Source organism: Mastigoproctus giganteus, chromosome 14, assembly GCF_048544385.1.
Source record: "Mastigoproctus giganteus isolate SK-2022 chromosome 14, ASM4854438v1, whole genome shotgun sequence".
Lineage (NCBI taxonomy): Eukaryota > Metazoa > Arthropoda > Arachnida > Uropygi > Thelyphonidae > Mastigoproctus > Mastigoproctus giganteus.
In genome coordinates, this window is record NC_143588.1 from 97,565,759 (window position 1) to 97,584,043 (window position 18,285).

Genomic DNA, 18,285 nt, shown 5'->3' on the forward strand with positions numbered 1-18,285 from the left:
GAGACAAGAAAGGAGAGCAATCAGAAGAAAGAAGAGACAGAGATTTAGAAAGAATGAGAGGGAGTCACAGATATAGACAGAAAGAAAGAGGTAGAATGAAATGGAAAAGAAAGGAAGAAAGGAGACGTAATGAAGTGAGAAGAGGAGAAAATTAAGAGAAAACGATTATCAGTAGCAGAAAGAAAAGGAAGATGTGGACAGAGAAGAGTCTCCTTCCAAAAAAAACGATGTTTTTAATTTTCTCAAAGTCAATCCGCGAAAGTTTTAAAAGCGACTTTTCTGAAATTTCATTCCGCGCTCTTTTCTAAAAAAATAAATAAATAAATACAACAAATGAAATGAGTGAATTCGAACAAGTAACACTGACATAATAGGGGTTACAGAAACGTGCTGCCATCGGGAAAGAGATATAGGGGATGACGAGTTTCAGCACGGTACGTATAATGTATTTAGGAAGGATAGAAGGGGTCACGCTTCTTATCAAAAGCAGCCTGAGCGCGACGAAAGTCTTCTCGGATTCAGACGTTTCTCACGTTAAAATAGAATCTGTGTGGTGTGAGATAGTTGGAAGCAAAGGTACAATGAAAGTGGGAGGAATCTACAGGCCAGATGATCGTAAAGATTACGATCTACATACAAATGGCATGGGCAAGTAAGCATCAATATCTTTTTCTGGGCGGCCATTTTAATTTTCCTCTAATTGATTGGAGCAAATGGGAGGGAAATTTCGCATGGGGGACAAACTTTTTAAATCAACTAGATGATTGCTATTTGTATCAACATATCAGGGAAAGTACCAAGGAAAAGAATACTCTAGACGTCATCTTTCATCAGGTATGAACCGGATGACGTAATAGGGCTGAGAACAGAAGAACCAGCAACAGGAAATGATCACGTTGGACGATGAAGAGAGAGAGAGAGAGAGAGAGAGAGAGAGAGAGAGAGAGAGAGAGAGAGAGAGAGAGATAGCAGTAGTTAAATGCAAAGGAATGGGTTCTAAGTGTAGGGAAGGAAATTACGACGGCTGAAGGTGCTACATAGCCTCTATTCACAGGGTTAGCTATTTTGACAGGGTCACTCAACAGCTGGACTTTGGGAATAATTTCGACATTGTTTATTTAGATTTCAGCAAAGCTTTTGACTCAGTCCCACACGAGCGGTTGCTTTATAAGCTGGAATAAGTTGGAATCGCTGGAAAAATTTTTAGATGGATAGCTGGATGGCTTCAGGGCAGAAGGCAGCCGGTTCTGATAAATGGTTATTCCTCAGATTGGGTTGATGTAAGAAGTGGGGTTCCCCAAGGATCAGTATTAGGACCACTGTTGTTTTCGATTTTCATAAATGACATCGATGAGGGGATAGAGGGCGTGATATCTAAAGATCGGTAGAGTAGTTAATGATCGCTGTCAAGCTGAGCTTCTTCAGAGTGACCTGGCACCTCCGTAGCCAGGTGGGCAGGAGCAGCAGTGCATAGCACATTCTTCTTGGTTGGATGAACTGTATGACGTAATAGGGCTGTATTTCGAGCCCGTGTTCGAAATACCTCCGTATTTCGAGCCCGTGATCACGAAATACGGAGGATGCGGAAAGGTCAGGGAATGACCACCGCATATCCCCGGGGCAATATGGCCTTAGTTGCTAATGCTCCTAAAAACCAAATAACAAACGAACAACAGAGTGACCTAGAGAGACTTCAGGGATGGTCAGAAAAATGGCAGCTATGCTTTAATCGAACAAAGTGTAAGGTATTACACCTGGGAAACAGTAATCCCAAAATAACTTATTCACTTGGTGGAGTTCAACTAAACCCAGTACTGGAGGAAAGGGAGTTGGGTGTTACAATACGGACAGACTCGAAGTTGTCTGAGCATTGTAGACAGGTTGCAAGGAAGGCCCATGGTGTCCTTTCGATGATCTATTGAAAAATTGCTAGTAGAGATAAAGACGTCATAATCCCATTATACAGGGTGTCTCAAAAATATTAGTACAAGCGTTTAGGGGAGGTAGGTAACATGTAAAGCAATGTGAGTCGCATAGGAACCCAAAACCGGAAACGTCACCGTAAGTCGGTACACGGCGCTGTTCATCAGTTCGCGAGAGGGAAACTTTCTGGTTTACTCATTCAAGCAGTAGTCGCCGCACGAAGAGCATGCATCGATATAAAGTGTAAAGTGTGTTTAGGGTCAAGCGGCACCAGGGGTTTCCCTCATCTCCGCGTAGTTTACATTGTGGGTGAACCAGTTGACTGGAAAAGGTAGAGATTTAAAAGTGTATGGACTTTGTATATGTGTGATGCCTTGTACCGGTGTTCAATCTGATTGAGGTGTATAAGGTCTTGAATGGGTTGAGCACGCTGAATTCTGATGGGATCCTTCCACTTGTTCAGATTACGAACCTAAGGGGGCATAAATTCAAATAAAGAAAAGACAGATGTAGATTAGTTAATTGCTGGAACAAACTTCCATCTGTCGATGTGGTAGTTGATAGGTTGAATAAATTTAAGGAGGAACTGGACAGGCATTTGGAGGGAATGGTGTGATTTTTTTTTTTTTTTTTGGCTGATGTTGCATAAGCTCATACACTTGCGTTTTTGCTTGACATGCCACTAATACTACTACTATTCGATAACACTGGAGTAAAACAGCGCACGCCCGTGCAACAACAACAGAAAGTGAATAACGTGCCTCACTCTCAGTTCATTCCACTTATCCGTTGTATTTAAATCAGTTGTAAAAAAGATAGTTTTATGAAATCACTACAAGCGCAGTCCGCATAATTGTTTATGGTGTTTAAAAATGGACAGTTCGGAAAACTCAGAAGTAAATTTGGAAAAATATGAAAGCGATGTAATTAACTCTCTAGATAGAAATTTGAATTTTCAATTTGTTGGTGTTTTAGGCAGAGGTACTTTTGGTACTGTCATTGAAGCTAGAAAAAATAACGAGCACTACGCGTTGAAGATAGTCGGGAGGCCTAGATTCGGTGAATTAAATCTATGGAAAGATGTCGATCACTGGGCAATACTACCCCTGATTGAAAAAATTAAAGTTGCTAGGTCTTATGTGTTTGTTACTCCGCTCATGACCGAAACGCTGAAACAAAGAATTAAAAGTAAAACCTTCAGGAATTTTCCTAATGCAGTTCAAAAAGCGCGCTCATATCTTGAAGAAGTCCTTCACGGATTAAATTACCTCCATGAGCACGAACTCTGTCATCTGGATTTAAAAATAGATAATGTTCTCCTGGATGCGCATGATAATGCCGTCTTAGGAGATTTTACATCCCTCGATACAACAATTAAAGGTAAATCAAAACAGCAGATTCCTTTACCCACTTTATTATGCCCTCCAGAGATAAATAACAAGAGGCTAATGAATGCCAAAAGCGTTGATCTGTGGTCTTTTGGTTTGTTAACCATTGAAACATTGACTGTTTTTGGATACACAAGAGAATGTGAGGAAGCAAAGAAGGAAGACATGCTGAAACAAATTCTTCAATTTGATTATTTATACAGAAGAATAACTTTCATGTTCCCAAAATGCACCATTACGTCAAGGTTCGTAACGGAAACACAGGATTTCGTAATTAGATTCTTAAGAGAAAACCCTGAAGATCGCATATTAGCAAAAGAAGCCATCAGACATCACTTTTTTGTGACAGGTAAGATAAACGACAAATAAAGTACATAATTAATTACATGGTTAATTACTAGAAGACTACGTATAATTAATTATACGTAGTCTTGTATTTATTGTTACGCTGGTTATTTTTATTTTAATTTATATAAAGAGTCTTTTGTGCGTTACTACTTAATATACCTAAAACCGTTATTTCGTTCGAATTCACAGCCACTGTTTCCGTATAGACAGGGGTAGGAAATTCAAATTTTTAATTGAGGTAGTTAGGTAGCTCTAACGTATAATTATTAAAACGCATCACTGTTTCTATTAGATAGCGTAGTAAAAAAAAAAAATAGTAAAGTGCAGCCATTATCAACCCACTGCAGAATGGAAGCCTCCTGAACAATTCATGCTGAGGGAACTGGACCATAATCTGCCACCCTGGTCCAGTGCGGGTTGGCAGATCGACCGTATTCAGCAGTCAGGGGCTTGAACCCCGGTCTACTCAAAGAGCGTGTGCTACTGCAGCCCCGCTCCTGCCCACTCGGCTACGGAGGCCTAGTATTGACATTTAATTAATTAAATTGGTTGATCTTATTAATTTAAAACATCATGCCCCAGACTAGAGCAACAGAGCAACGGGCACAAAGCGGCAGGAGTGCTGTGACTCGGGGATAACTGGGGGGGGGGGGGGGGGTGGCGGTTGACCTCTGAATCAAAGCCTAAAAAATGTGCAACTTGTGAAATGTTTGCCGAACTCTCTGGAACGGAAAATGATATTGCCATGGGGGATGTCTTTGTGTGTGCGCGATGTAAGGAGGGTACTAGTGGCACGTGATGCAAGAAAGCAAGTGTATGAGCTTATGCAGCATCAGCCAAAAAAAAAAAAAAAAAAAAAAAAAAAAAAATCACACCATTCCCTCCAAATGCCTGTCCAGTTCCTCATTAAATTTATTCAACCTATCAACTTCCACAACGACAGATGGAAGTTTGTTCCAGCAGTTAATTACCCGCTGGCTAAAGACAAATTTCCGCACATCTATTCTACATCTGTCTTTTCTTAATTTGAATTTATGCCCCCTTAGGTTCATAATCTGAATAAGTGGAAGAATCCCATCAGAATTCAGCCTGCTCAACCCATTCAAGGCCTTATATACCTCAATCAGATCACCGCGCAGGTGCCTAGTCTCCAGCCACTGCAATTTGCAGAACTTAAGCCTCTTTTGGTAAGAGGATCCCTTCATTCCCCTCACCAATGTTGTTGCCCTTCTCTGTACACGCTCAAGTAAATCTACATCCTTCCTAAAATGAGGCCTCCAGACCTGTACGCAGTACTCAAGGCGTGGCCTGACCATTGCCTTATACAGAGGGACAATCACTTCCTTCTCCCTGCTAGCAAAATTCCTATATATCATTGACAAAACCCCATGTCCTGCCCTGGCAGCCTGTCTGCATTGCTCAGAAAACATCACATCTGATTGCACAATTACTCCCAGGCCTTTTTCATTTTCTACCACCCTAAGTGTAGTACCACACAGTTGGTACTACACTTAGGGTGGTAGAAAATGAAAAAGGCCTGGGAGTAATTGTGCAGGCAGATATGAAGTTGTCTGAGCAATGCAGACAGGCTGCTAGGGCAGGTCATGGGGTGTTGTCAATGATATATAGGAATTTTGCTAGCAGGGAGAAGGAAGTGATTGTCCCTCTGTATAAGGCAATGGTCAGGCCACGCCTTGAGTACTGCGTACAGGTCTGGAGGCCTCATTTTAGGAAGGATGTAGATTTGCTTGAGCGTGTACAGAGAAGGGCAACAACATTGGTGAGGGGAATGAAGGGATCCTCTTACCAAAAGAGGCTTAAGTTCTGCAAATTGCAGTGGCTGGAGACTAGGCACCTGCGCGGTGATCTGATTGAGGTATATAAGGCCTTGAATGGGTTGAGCAGGCTGAATTCTGATGGGATTCTTCCACTTATTCAGATTATGAACCTAAGGGGGCATAAATTCAAATTAAGAAAAGACAGATGTAGAATAGATGTGCGGAAATTTGTCTTTAGCCAGCGGGTAATTAACTGCTGGAACAAACTTCCATCTGTCGTTGTGGAAGTTGATAGGTTGAATAAATTTAATGAGGAACTGGACAGGCATTTGGAGGGAATGGTGTGATTTTTTTTTTTTTTTTTTTTTTTTTTTTTTGGCTGATGCTGCATAAGCTCATACATTTGCTTTCTTGCATCACATGCCACTACTACTACTACTGAGTCCAACGATGCTTAATAATTTATGATGCCGAGTTGGTGAAGTTGGTGAAGTTTAGCTTTAAACGGGCCGTGCCCTGTAAGGAGGAAGGTGGTATTTCGACCAGGGTGAAACCACGCTGGCGCCTTAGGGTACAGCTTGGTGACAGTGGGGAGGAATCTTCTGGTCACTGCACCTTTTTCTGTGTTGCTCCATCTCCTCTGCCAAATCTGGACGAGGTGGTCGGTGATTCTTCTCTTCTCACAGTTGCGGTCATTAGTGATGTCAGTGGTGAGGTCATACATTGTAGCCGATATGTTTCTGGCAAGATGGTAGAGCAGACCACAGCGGATAGCTTCGAGATCCAGGGGCAGAACTCCTACCAGGACTTGGAGGGCAGCCGTGCTAGTCGTTCTAGTTGCACTCGACATAGTAAGGAGGATGGTCCTCTGAATGGTTTCGAGGATCCGTTTATTCACTTCTAGTGCCACCCTCGTGTACCAGACAGGGGAGCCATATGTGATGGCAGGGATGAAGAGAGCTTTGTAGTACAGAGACAGGGTAGTACGTCTGAGTCCCCAGTCCCTGCGAGTGACTCTAGCGACGAGGGCCGCGTATCTTCTTATCTTTTGTTTAATATATTCTAGGTGTGGCTTGAAATTTAATTTTCTGTCCAGGATTATTCCTAGGTATTTAATCTGTTCGCACAGCTTAACTGTTTTGTTCTCAATCTTAATTTGTGGTGGTCTCCTTAAGTCTAGCGTACCTTTTAGCAGCACCGATTTTGTCTTGTCGGGTGCTAGTTTGAGCAAGTGTAGCTTCGTCCAATCTAGCAGCTTTTGCAGGGCATCATTTGCTTGGATTTCTAAGGAGGATCTGCTGTCAGCCTCGATGGTCAAGACCAAGTCATCTGCATAGGCCTGGGCCTCCACACCACCCAGATCCATGGCGAGGAATTCGTCTAAGACAAAGGAGCGGCCCCAGGACAGAACCCTGGGGGCAGCCCCTGCGGACTGGGCGACTGAGGCATTTATATGGTGTGGTAACTTGCACTGCTCTATCAGCCAGGTAATCCTTCATGCAATAATAAAGATTCAATGGAAGGTTGGCAGCTGTGAGTCTCGCCATGACGCTCGGCAACCAGAGGCTGTCGAACGCCCCTGCAAAATCCACTGCGATGACGAGGAAGTATTTCCTTTGACAATGGTGGCTCTAGAGAGGAGGTTCTGTATTGCTTCGATAGTGGATTTGCCAGGAGTAAATCCATATTGCTTTGTCATGTTAGGATTTACTTCATTATAATGCCTTGTGATTCTGGTATGTAGCAGCCTTTCGAATATTTTACTGAGGATTGGTAGCAGGGCTATGGGTCTGTAGGAACTAGGTGTCTCTGGTGGCTTTGTTGGGTTTTTTAGGAGCAGTTTTAAATTTGCCTTATTCCACTGTTTGCCTTTTTTCTTAGCCTTTTTCCTTAGCCATAATTACGATGCTCTCGTAATTATGGCTAAGGGTTTGCTTAGTTGCTTTGCTGCCTCCTTTAATATAACTGGATCGATCCCATCCACCCCAGGTGCCTTTCTTATGTTTAACTTCAACAATTTCTCCTCCACTTTGCTCTCAGTTATTACAAAATCATTAAGCACACTGTTACAATTTGATAACCTTCTTCCATTTTCAAACCTTAGTAATTCCTCACGTGTGAATGTAGATGCAAAATACTCATTCAGTTTGTTTGCTATCTGAGCAGGATCATCAACAGTTGACCCATCGATGTCAAGTGGACCAATCAGATTCATCCCCTTCCTTTTAGAGTTTATATAAGTAAAGAAATCCTTGCTGTTTTTCTTAGCATCCTTTGCCAAGGATTTCTCGTAATCTGCCTTCGCTTGCCGAACCTCCTTTTTGACCTGATTACAGATTAACTTATATCTGCCATAGGCTTCTGTGTCGCCTAATTTATATGCATTTTTCTTTCCTGTTACGAGTCTCATTAGTTCATTAGATAACCATTTACCCTTGAACAATAGCCTTGACCAATATTTCTTCATCGGTATATAAAGTCTAGTAGCTTCCACGATTAATTCCTTGAATGCTTCCCACTTAGCATTTACTGTTTGTAACATCGTCAGTTGATCCCACTGTACAGAATTTAAATACCCTCTGAGACCACTGTGTTCACCTTTATGGAAGCAAAAACCCTTTCCTTAACCCCTGATGGTAATTAAATCTTTAAGTAAATCCCACGTCAGTACACTGTGATCACTGCCACCTAGTGGTTCTTTTATCTGCAAATTCCTAATACATGAATGATCACTGCTGATAACCAGATCAAGAGTATTACTTTCTCTGGTTGCCTCTCGAACATGCTGCTGCAGAAAACAATCATCCAAGAAATCCACAAAAGTCTGACTAGTGTGTGAGTGACCAACCCACAAATTCCAGTCAATATCTGGGAAATTAAAATCCCCCATTATAAGACTCTCTGATGTACTGGCCCACTCTATTTCTGTGTACAATTGTTCATTGTACTTATTCAAGTCGTTAGGCCTATAACACACTCCTACTCTTGTTTTTGCTTTCGAAATGCTTATGTCACACCAAACTGACTCAACAGTGCACTGTTCATCTATATCAACTGGATGCACTTCTTTTGATTTTATGTTTTTCTTTTTCATTAGTATTAGTATTAGTAACGGCCGTATGGTGCAAGAAAGCCTATGGCTTATGCTGCACCAGCCAAAAAAAAAAAAAAAAAAAAAAAAAATCCGAACAAAACAATGATAAAAACAAAAATTAAATAAATAATAATAATTAATAAATAAATAAAAATAATAAAATGAAATTAAAAATTAAATAAAAAGGAAATTAATCCTATCATCCTATGCGCTTCCCTTACCCGAAAGTACTATCCAGATGACCTTTGAATTTCCCCAAACTGTCGGCCTCTACCACCCATGAAGGCAACTTATTCCAGTAATTTATAACTCGCTGGCTAAAATAAAACTTCCTGCAGTCCAATCTAAACATTTCCCCCCGTAACTTGAATTTATGTCCCCTAGTTCTAGCATCATTTATAATCTTGAAAATTTTGTCCTCATTCATTTTACTGATGCCTCTCAGAGCCTTAAACACCTCAATCAAATCTCCTCTAAGGCGTCTAGTTTCCAAACTCTGCAACCCACATATTCGAAGTCTTTCTTCATAAGGACGCCCTTTTGCCGATCTCACCAGGCGAGTTACCCTTCTTTGCACCCTTTCAAGAAGCTCGATGTCTTTCTTTAGGTGCGGTCTCCATACTTGAACACAGTATTCCAAGTGTGGTCTAACATAGGCCTTATATAATGGGATTATCACGTCCCTATCTCTACTTGCAAAAGTTCGATAGATCATCGATAGGACACCATGGGCCTTCCTTGCAACCTGTTTACAATGCTCAGAGAATTTCATGTCTGACCGTATCGTAACACCCAAGTCCCTTTCCTCCAGTACTGGGTTTAGTTGAACTCCACCAAGTGAATAAGTTATTTTGGGATTACTGTTTCCCAGGTGTAATACCTTACACTTTGTTGGATTAAAGCACAGCTGCCATTTTTCTGACCATTCTTGAAGTCTATCTAGGTCTCGCTGAAGAAGCTCAGCTTGACAGTGATCATTAACTACTCTACAAATTTTAACATCATCTGCAAATTTAGACATCACGCCCTCTATCCCTTCATCAATGTCGTTTATGAAATTAAAAACAACAGTGGTCCTAATACTGATCCTTGGGGAACCCCACTTCTTACATCAACCCAATCTGAGGAATAGCCATTTATCACAACCCTCTGCCTCCTGCCCTGAAGCCATCCTTCTATCCATCTAAGGATTTTTCCAGTGATTCCAACCTGTTCCAGCTTATAAAGCAACCGCTCATGTGGGACTGAGTCAAAAGCTTTGCTGAAATCTAAATAAACAATGTCGAAATTATTCCCTAAATCCAGCTCGTGAGTGACCCTTTCGAAATAGCGAACCAGATTTGTTAAACATGATTTTCCCTTTACAAAACCATGCTGAGTATCCTTGAGAATTTCAATTCGATCCAAATGATCCTGAATTCCACCCTTGATCAATGCCTCCATGATTTTCCCTACTACTGAAGTCAGACTGACAGGTCGATAATTTCCCACTTCACTTTTAGAGCCACCCTTATGTATGGGAGATACATTTGCACTTTTCCAATCCAAGGGAATCTCCCCAGAGTCTAGTGATGCTCGCATAACCAGCCTCAGTGGTTCAATGCACTCGCTTGCCGCCTCTCTCAAGATTATAGGGTATATTCCATCAACTCCAGGAGCCTTACTAGTCTGTAGGCTTGAAAGTTTTTTCATTAAATAATCTTGCGAGATTTCAATATCATTAATTACATATTTTTTAACTTCGCTCCCACAATTTCCCATTGCCACAAAAGGCTTTTCATTTGTAAATATCGATGCAAAATAACTGTTGAGTTCATCTGCAACGGCAGCTGGTGTATTTAATACTATCCCCTTTCCCTTACGTAAAGGTCCGATCTGGTTTGTCCTGCTCTTCTTGGCATTTATATATGTGAAGAATTCTTTATCCCCCCTCTTTGCTCTGTTTGCTAGTGATTTCTCATAAACTGCCTTTGCCTGTCGAACCTTTTCTGTGGCTCTATTACACATCACCTTGTAGCTGTTATAGGCTTCAGTACTTTTTATTGCTCTGTAACGTTTCCATGCCACCTTTTTCTGCTCAAGTAATGTGGCAACTTCACTATTCATCCAACTTGGAACCCTTCTCGTGGAGTATTTTTTTAATGGTATATACGCATTCAAGGCATCTGTGATTAATGTTTTAAAAGCGTACCACAGTTCAATTGTATTCATTCTCTGCGCGATATCTACCCAGTTAATAGAGGCCATGTAGTACCTTAAGGCATCGTAATTTCCTTTTCTGAAATTAAAACCCATTCCTTTGCCTTTTACTTCTGCTACCTCTCTCGTCATCATCCACCGTAGAACTCCGTGATCACTGGTTCCTCTACTGTCAGCCCTGTTATGTCATCTGATTCATGTGTGATGATGAGGTCTAGGATATTCTTTTCTCTAGTACTTTCCCTGACATGTTGATACAAATAACAGTCATCTAGTTGATTTAAAAATTTTGTTCCCCATGTCGAGTTTCCTTCCCATTTACTCCAATCAATTAGAGGCAAATTGAAATCACCCATAATAAGGCATTGAAGCTTACTTGCCCATTCCATTTGCATGTAGAGGCTTTTGTCATAGTCTTCACAATCACCTGGTCTGTAGATTACGCCTACTCGCATTGTACCTTTGTTTCCAACTATCTCACACCATACAGACTCTATACTAGCATGTGAAATGTCTGAATCTGGGAAAGCTATCGACGCACTCAGGCTGCTTCTGATAAGAAGCATTACCCCACCACCCCTTCTATCTACTCTATCCTTCTTAATTAGCAGCATAACACCTCCCCCTTCCTATCCTTTCTGTACACATTGTACTCTCCAAATTCCAGTTCTGCATTCCTTATATCTGTGTGACACCACGTCTCTGATATCCCAACAATATCCGCCTTTGATGTCTTCACCAACACTTCAAATTCATCAAATTTATTTACTATACTTCTAGCATTGGTCTACATGCTGCTATTCCCGCTTTTAGTTAGCCTAACGCATCCCATATACTCACCTATTTCACGAACTATTTCAACAACTACTAGTTCCCACAGGACTAGTAGTTGTTGGTGACTCTATTGTCAGGGAAACGCGGAACAGGACCAGGGTATGTCTGCCAGGGGCAAAGGTTGATGACGTTGTAGAGCGGATATCATCCGCTCTACAACGGATGATATCCGTTAGATGTTACCCACCTCCCCTAAACGTTTGTACCAATATTTTTGAGACGCCCTGTATACCGACCTTTGTTAACAGAAAGCAATGTATGTACATATATATTTCTTATTATTTTTTTTTTTTTTTATGGTATCGCTGCATTACTAAATTCTAATTACTGTCGTATTTGAAATATTTCCAGTTATAAAAACATGACCATTCACCTAACACGATTTCACATCCGCGGGAATGCCAGCTGGAATAGTTGGACTATTTGAAACGACTGGTAATTAAATCGTTTGGCATTTGTACTTACTGCAAAACCTGCTGAAACTTTTCAATTTTCTTCTATAGCCTGTAATAAGTAACAGTTTATTCCTTTTGCAGCTTTGCCTGTTGGAGTCCGTGTGAGTCCTGAACTTTCTTCAAATAGTAAGTCAAGTGCGTCTTTAGCTGAAACAAGTTCCTCAAGTAGAAGTGCAGTAGCTAAAATTCCATCGGTAGAAGTTGAAAGAATGGTGTTAGCAGCCATAACATATTTGAAAGATCGCGGAGGTACAACCGAGAAAAGCATTAGGGGTTACATTAAATCTGAATATAATGTCGATGGACCGCAAATTAATGCAAGTATAAAGAAGTACCTGACAGCAGCTAAAAAATCAGGAAGAATTGTAAAAACTAAAGATGGCTTTAAGATCGAAGAAAATGCTATGCCAAAGATCAAGAGAGTTCCCGAAAAGGCCACCAACATAACGAAAAAGGAGAGATCAGAGAAAAAAGCCAATAAGGTAGTTAAAAAAAAGATTATAAAGAAGAAGGTAACTACAGCAAAAAACACAAAGAAAACTAAAGCGGGAAAGAAAATTATAAAAAAGAAATCAGTTAAGAAAGGAAGAAAACCCGCAAAGAAACGCAGAAAATAGATAATTACTTGGTAAGTAAACTTTGCACAATTCTGTTCGTTATATATGCGCTGTTTTCTTAGACTTTTGGCCAAGCTTGAAATCCGTACTTCAGACTCAAGAATAATCACCGTTAAAGTAAATTAAAATAATGTTTTTGTTTCAAAACATTTTTTCATACGTGTGTATTTTCGTCTGTTATTTTTTATATGTGTGTTTTCATATGTGCATATTTCATATGTGTATGGTCAGAGCATACGTTCTACGTTGATCAAATATTAGAAAAATAATAAGAGGAGTTTGGCACAATGTAGTACGTAGAACACTTCCGTATGATACACTCCTTCCGTATGATACACTCCAGAAATTAAAACGAAAAAATCGACAACTTACCGGTACATTAGAGTAAAATGTAAATAATTAAAAACCAATTTAACGCAATATAAATCAATTTAAAACAATTAAAAATCAATTTAACGCAATTAAAAAGAATCTAACCAAAATTTTCATTCCTGTGATCACGACATACGGTCGAAAAGCATTGTCAGCTTCAGAAAGGAAAATCGTTTTGAATATTTTCGTTAGATTCTTTTAATTGCGTTAATTTGATACTTGCATCATTATTTATTATTTTTTTTCATTTAATATTTAGATAGCAGTTTTCAAATATTTCATTATTTTTAAAATATTCTTTAGACATTGTACGATGGGAGTCATTTTGTTTTACCTAAATCGTCTGTATCAACGGCGCAGGCGCTTTAACTGAAATGAAATCATATCCGTTAGCTTCGAATGACCTCGGTTAACGAACTTTAAATAAACATTATAATATACAGAACTACGTATTGGGTATAGGTATAGGCATAGGTATAGGTATAGGTATGTTGAGGGTCTGACGGCTCAGGGGATTTCTCCCATCTCCGCGTATGTTCTATGTATCGAGTGACAGTACCCTGTCGATGCCAGAGGTTTAAAAATAATGTATGGCTCATGTGGTATGTAGCTTGTTGTGCCCATTGTTCATCCGGCCTGTTGGCCGCCGGGCCCCCAGTGGGACCCGACGTTACCATACCTAGCGACGGGGACGCCGGCCGGGTGTACCAAGAGACTAATTATACTCTGGCAGGTCCTGCCACTTACTTTCCTGGGATTTCGGTGACTAGGACCTAAAATAAAGGTTGGAGTTATCGCTGTTGATTTAAGTAAAATTGCATTTAGAAAGCGCTGCGTGGGGTTTTACGCTGAAAGAACTATTTCTAGAGAGCCTAAAAGGTCGGGCAAAATTTGATGTGATTTAAATTTGACATGTGGGGCAATCGTTGTACAAGAGAAAGTAATGGAAGGGAGGGTGTGGACGGGGAGATGAAATAGGAAGAAGAGGGGGTCGGATAGGAAGGTGATCCCCCATTTGAAGTGGGGCATGCCCATGCCCCACGACATGGGGAGGCGAGGAGAGAGAAAAAAAAATAATAAAATAATAATAATAATAATAATAATAATAATAATAATAATAATAAATAAATAAAAAAATTAAAAATAAATAAATAAATAAAAATAAAATTAAAAATAAAATAAAATAATAATAAATAAAAAAAATAAATAAAAAATATGGGGAGGAGAGGAGAAGAGCAAATACCCCTTCCCCCCTCCCCAGAAAAAAAAAAAAAAAAAAAACCGCACAAGGGAGTGCAGTTTTGGGTCGACAGTAGGCCAACCAAATCATCCTGAAGTCTTAACTTTCTGTTGTAAGCTGAGTTTTTTTTTTTTTTTTTTTTTTTTACTTGTTTGACCTCCTGCATTTCTTTCTAGTCGGGTTGCCTTTGGTATATTTCTATCATTGTTTTCCTTCTAGAAAATAGATCCTGGGCATATTGACTGAGTGCCTTGTAGTCCTCCTGAGTGTCTAACAGTCTGGGTTCTTGGTTGTCTGGGATATATTGGATTGCCGTTATTAGGCGTAGTCGTAGGTCATCATACAAATCGCACTCAAACATTAAGTGTCTCCAGGACTCTGGGTTGCCACAGGGACAGTCCGCGTTATTTATGATGCCAAGTTGGTGAAGTTTAGCTTTAAACGGGCCGTGCCCTGTAAGGAGGAAGGTGGTATTTCGACCAGGGTGAAACCACGCTGGCGCCTTAGGGTACAGCTTGGTGACAGTGGGGAGGAATCTTCTGGTCACTGCACCTTTTTCTGTGTTGCTCCATCTCCTCTGCCAAATCTGGACGAGGTGGTCGGTGATTCTTCTCTTCTCATAGTTGTGGTGAGGTCATACATTGTAGCCGATATGTTTCTGGCAAGATGGTAGAGCAGACCACAGCGGATAGCTTCGAGATCCAGGGGCAGAACTCCTACCAGGACTTGGAGGACAGCCGTGCTAGTCGTTCTAGTTGCTCTCGACATAGTAAGGAGGATGGTCCTCTGAATGGTTTCGAGGATCCGTTTATTCACTTCTAGTGCCACCCTCGTGTACCAGACAGGGGAGCCATATGTGATGGCAGGGATGAAGAGAGCTTTGTAGTACAGAGACAGGGTAGTACGTCTGAGTCCCCAGTCCCTGCGAGTGACTCTAGCGACGAGGGCCGCGTATCTTCTTATCTTTTGTTTAATATATTCTAGGTGTGGCTTGAAATTTAATTTTCTGTCCAGGATTATTCCTAGGTATTTAATCTGTTCGCACAGCTTAACTGTTTTGTTCTCAATCTTAATTTGTGGTGGTCTCCTTAAGTCTAGCGTACCTTTTAGCAGCACCGATTTTGTCTTGTCGGGTGCTAGTTTGAGCAAGTGTAGCTTCGTCCAATCTAGCAGCTTTTGGCAGGGCATCATTTGCCTGCATTTCTAAGGAGGATCTGCTGTCAGCCTCGATGGTCAAGACCAAGTCATCTGCATAGGCCTGGGCCTCCACACCACCCAGATCCATGGCGAGGAATTCGTCTAAGACAAAGTTCCACAGGAGCGACCCCAGGGCAGAACCCTGGGGGCAGCCCCTGCGGACTGGGCGACTGAGGCATTTATATGGTGTGGTAACTTGCACTGCTCTATCAGCCAGGTAATCCTTCATGCAATAATAAAGATTCAATGGAAGGTTGGCAGCTGTGAGTCTCGCCAAGACGCTCGGCCACCAGAGGGTGTCGAACGCCCCAGCAAAATCCACTGCGATGACGAGGAAGTATTTCCTTTGACAATGGTGGCTCTAGAGAGGAGGTTCTGTATTGCTTCGATAGTGGATTTGCCAGGAGTAAATCCATATTGCTTTGTCATGTTAGGATTTACTTCATTATAATGCCTTGTGATTCTGGTATGTAGCAGCCTTTCGAATATTTTACTGAGGGTTGGTAGCAGGGCTATGGGTCTGTAGGAACTAGGTGTCTCTGGTGGCTTTGTTGGGTTTTTTAGGAGCAGTTTTAAATTTGCCTTTTTCCACTGTAGTGGAAATTTACCTGCTTCCAGGCAGCAATTGAATAATTTTAGCAGTAATTCCGGTATATGTTCCATTGCTTCTTTTGCCATCTCTGGTTCAATTAGGTTCAGTCCAGGGCATTTCTTATTTTTTGCGCGGCTTGCTGCATCCTGAATTTCTTCTAAGGTGAAGGGGGGTTCTATTTGGTCATTATTATAGCAATTGTTTGCTTGGCAGATAGCCTGCTGCTCATCTGTTAGTGTTGTTGGCAGCTCCTGAAGGATGTTGTCCAGGATGTTCCCAATCGACTCCTCCCAGGTTATGGTTAAATTTCCTTGTGCTGTTTTGGTGGCTGTCACGACTTCCCCCCCTGGGGCGTTTGTGAGTGGTAATTTTGTATACCACCCCTCAGGGGTTGCTGTTTCCTGACCCTTGTACCAACCTCTCCCATGATTCTCTTTTCTTTTGCTTTATCTGTTCAGTATTACAATTTCTAGCGATTCTATATTGGTTCCTGAGTTCAGTGACTTCTTGTTGCGGCCAATTCCTCCTAGCCCTCTGAAATTGTTTTCTTCTGTGTTGTACTAATTTCCTCATTCGTGTGAGCTCTGGAGTCCACCAGGGCGTGGCCCCTGCAATGGGGATTCTTCTCTTCATGGCTTTCTCTGCTGCTTCTGTTATTATTTTTGTTAAATCCTTCTGGAGCCGTTCTGGGTTTTCGCTCCCGCATTCCTGCTCCCTCAGTGTGTGCAGGTATTGCTGGCCTGCTCTGCGTAGATTCTCTCGGAAGGTGTCCCAGTTTGCTTTGCTGAGGGCAAATCTATTTAGCATGTGCCTGTCGGCAGCTGTTCTTGTCAGGTTCCTTTCTAATGTGAAAGTTATTGTACGATGGTCCGAGGTCGTCCAGGCGTTTCTAACCGTCCAATTTGTGATGTGGGTGTCTATGTTTCTTGTGGCTAATGTTATGTCAATCTCTGCTTCCCATAAGGTGTTGCAGAAGGTCGGGAGGCAGAAGGGTTGGTTTTTAACAACAAATATGGAGTTGGCCAGGTGCTCCTCTAGCCTTTGCCCATTCGTTGAGCCTCTTCTTTCAGGCGTGGTACTGTGCCAGAGGGGGGACCTGCAGTTAACGTCTGCCCCCACTATTATCTTGTGTCCGCTTAATGCAGTTTGAAGATTCTCCAGGTATTGGGTGCATTATAATCTTTGTTTTTTTTTATAAAAAAATTATCGTGTTAAAAGAAAATCAAAAGACCCTTGCCAAATTTTTCAGGATTCGTTATCGAACACAGAGGTCGGTAGCGAATCCTGAAAAATTTAGTTGATAAGCTAACTTTCACAGCTACAGTTATTAGTATATAATGTTGTTGAGGTTGTCGGATCAAATACAAATAAATAAAACAAACACACACTTAAAAAAAAAAAAAAAATCAGTCTTTTATAATTGATTTAATAAGGGTCGATGAACGACCCAAACCATTTGTTATGTATTCTTTTAATTTTAAGCTTACATTACTGAGTTCGGAAAACAATATTGGGTTTAGAACCCTTTTTCAAGAATTTTAAGGCACGTGTAAAACTTCTGATGAATTCGGTGTGGGGGTATTTGTTCGGCCTTTCGTCTTTTCAGTTTCAGTTTTGTTCAGTGTCGTGTGAAGTGCACGATGTCTTCTCGTAAACATTTAGCTTTAAAAGATAAAGTCGAACTCATTAATGCGTATGATCGGAAAAAAACAGTGTTCGCAATCTCGCTGCAAAATTCAAAATCGGGAAGACGCAGGTAAGCGACATCCCAAAGAAAAAAAAAAATGATGCTCGAAAAGGAAGCAGTTATGTAGATCAGTTGGCACGGGTTCGTGCTCCTAGTTGCTTTGACATGTGAGCAGTGAAATCCGTCATGGAACTTATGAAACCTTGTACGTTAAAATAGTCTTTCATAGCCTATTTCAAAAAAATAAATAAAAAAAACAATTCTGTACCAGGCACTTATTAATGTATCCTGCAGGTAACATTTAATCTGTTGTACATTTAAGAATCATCGGCAGGTGTTAAAAACGTTTCAATTTTCAGATATTAATAAAATTCATGGATAATAATATAACGATATTTTTATTTTATGTTATTAATAATAATAATTACATATCGCGTACTGAAAGTATTGGTCTTTGATGACTAAAGTGGGATATATAATTTTTAATACAACAACCCCAGGGGCTCACATCTGTGAGTATGGACTTTTTGCGCCCAGGGTCCTGAATTGGATATAATCATC

The 18,285-nt window shown here is 40.9% G+C and overlaps 1 protein-coding gene across 1 annotated transcript in view; it reads left to right on the forward strand.

Moving 5' to 3' along the window:
• Window positions 1-2,795: 2,795 nt before the first annotated feature.
• The window catches only part of LOC150075418 (uncharacterized), a 114,070-nt gene continuing 98,580 nt past the window's right edge, over window positions 2,796-18,285 (forward strand). The window contains exons 1-2 of the mRNA XM_090388482.1: window positions 2,796-3,660; window positions 12,101-12,531. Coding sequence (XP_090244608.1) covers window positions 2,796-3,660; window positions 12,101-12,531 — 1,296 coding nt within the window. The remainder of the gene's footprint in view (window positions 3,661-12,100; window positions 12,532-18,285) is intronic.